The 2,034-nt window shown below is 36.0% G+C and overlaps 1 protein-coding gene across 1 annotated transcript in view; it reads right to left on the bottom strand.

Annotated features, from left to right (window-relative positions):
• Positions 1-2,034, bottom strand: part of LOC107574082 (citron Rho-interacting kinase-like) — a gene marked incomplete at its 3' end in the record, with an annotated part of 81,307 nt that overhangs the window by 52,395 nt on the left and 26,878 nt on the right. Inside the window, exon 5 of the mRNA XM_016260553.1 lies at positions 105-275. Coding sequence (XP_016116039.1) covers positions 105-275 — 171 coding nt within the window. The remainder of the gene's footprint in view (positions 1-104; positions 276-2,034) is intronic.

The following is a 2,034-nucleotide window of genomic DNA, read 5'->3' as shown; positions in this document are numbered from 1 at the left end:
CACACACACACACACACACATCCATGCCCCCACCAACTCTCAAAAGACACACACACACTCCCTCTCTCTCTCTCTCACACACACACACACACACACACACACACCTTCTGGATCCTCTGCTGGTATTCGGCTGCTTTCCTCTTGAGCTCTTCGCTGGTCAGCCGTGACTCTCGCAGCTCGGTCTCGTACAGGTCGCTGCGGCGGCGGGCTGCAGACAGGTCCTCCTCCAGCTGTCTGATGGTCACCTGCATCTCCTCCAGCTGAGCGTGATACTCCTGAACACACAGAGCAGCACGTCACCACACACACACACACACACACACCAGAGACCTCCCAAACACACCAAATATGAAGTCATACTCCTACAACGCATGTTCTCAGTAACTCACAGAACATGCACTTCATGGAAACTTCATTTGAATTACACAATTACTATCATTAAAATCATAGCATTGTCCAAGAAATGTGTAAATATCACAGCACATGAATACAATAATCAGCCTGATACACTGTACTATTTTACATGGCTATTAACAGTTATTTTAGTACTAATGTACTATTTAAAGTTTTTTATTCAAATCATTCATTTGTTTTTTTATTTTGATCTTTTCAGCTCATTTTAGTAATTGTATTATATTTATTAAATTTTTTATTATTTCAGTTACTTGCCAACATTTCTAGTTTATATATATATATATATATATATATATATATATATAATTATATATTTTAATATATAAAAGTTTCATGTTTTTAATAACTATAGGTAAGAATAATACCCAGCAGCACAAGACGTCCGTGTGCGTTTCTGCTCTGACAAAGCTCTGGTGTTCCTGTGCAATGACCCCCTGACAGCAGCCAGACGGGTTAATGAGGGTTTGAGCGAGTAAGATGCATTAAGGAATTAAATGAGCGGCTTCGGAGAGTGACTGAAATATAGTGTGAATGATTACAGGCTGAGATTCTCTCTGAAGCCGGCGGGTCTCACCAGGTTAATTGCGCTGAGTATAGAGGTCTGAGAGAAACACGCATACAAACGAACTGAACGCACTTTCACAAGCTCTTCACGACATTTCAGTTCAACCAAAGGGAGCATCTTAGTTTGGATCCAACGAAAAAACATTTAAGAGGCAAATTTTTTAGTTGCCAAATTACAGGATTGCTCGATATAGATCACAATCACGCTCTGAAGGTCCATCATCAAGTCATTTAAAGCTGCTGCGAGTGAAGCTTAATGGAAAATATCACTATTACATGACAGACTGCGATGAATTATTGTGTTCACGAAATATGTAACAGCACTAGTCTCTCCATAATGCATTAAACCATGAAACTGAACATATTTAAGCCTAAATTTAAGATTTATGTTTCTGAATTGCACCGTTTTAAAATAAACAAACCAATAAACTTAATATGAAGCTTTTTTTTTTTTTGTCATACATAACAGGTCAGATTTCTGCACTCAAAAAGTCATAGCTTAGTTTATTATTAACTATTTGTGATCTAATTATTAACTATTAATCTATTTGGGTTTATTTAAATAATCCTATTTTAAGACGCATTTATTCAAATTGCTTAGAATCAGCTATTATTCAGTTAAAAACTATGAGCATGGTTAAAATAAGTGGAACAAGCAGTATTCAATCAGCCAAAATGTATGAAATTGGATTTATTGATAAATACATAAAGCTGGTTATTGTGTATTTAAAACCTATTCAGTTGATTCAATCTGACCCGTTTCATTCATGTATGACTGACAAATGTATGACTGCATCACATGAAGTTTATTAGTTTCCTTATGTTAAAACTGTGTAATACAAATACATTTTATGTGCAATTCAAATACATAAATCTTCAATTCAGGCCTAAATATTTTTGAGAAATTAGCTGGATCAGATCACACTTGTGATCATTTCAGTCACTTATTTCAGTGATGCAGCTCTTTAAACGAGATGTTTCAGTAAAATAACTTTTAAAGCTTTTTAAAGATTCAGCCCTCATTGTGTGTCTGTCTGTGTGTGTGTGTGTGTGTGT

Source organism: Sinocyclocheilus grahami, unplaced genomic scaffold (assembly GCF_001515645.1).
Source record: "Sinocyclocheilus grahami isolate Dianchi unplaced genomic scaffold, SAMN03320097.WGS_v1.1 scaffold2112.1, whole genome shotgun sequence".
Taxonomy (NCBI): domain Eukaryota; kingdom Metazoa; phylum Chordata; class Actinopteri; order Cypriniformes; family Cyprinidae; genus Sinocyclocheilus; species Sinocyclocheilus grahami.
The sequence above is the reverse complement of the archived record's forward strand: the minus strand, read 5'-3'. Positions and strand labels throughout refer to the sequence as shown.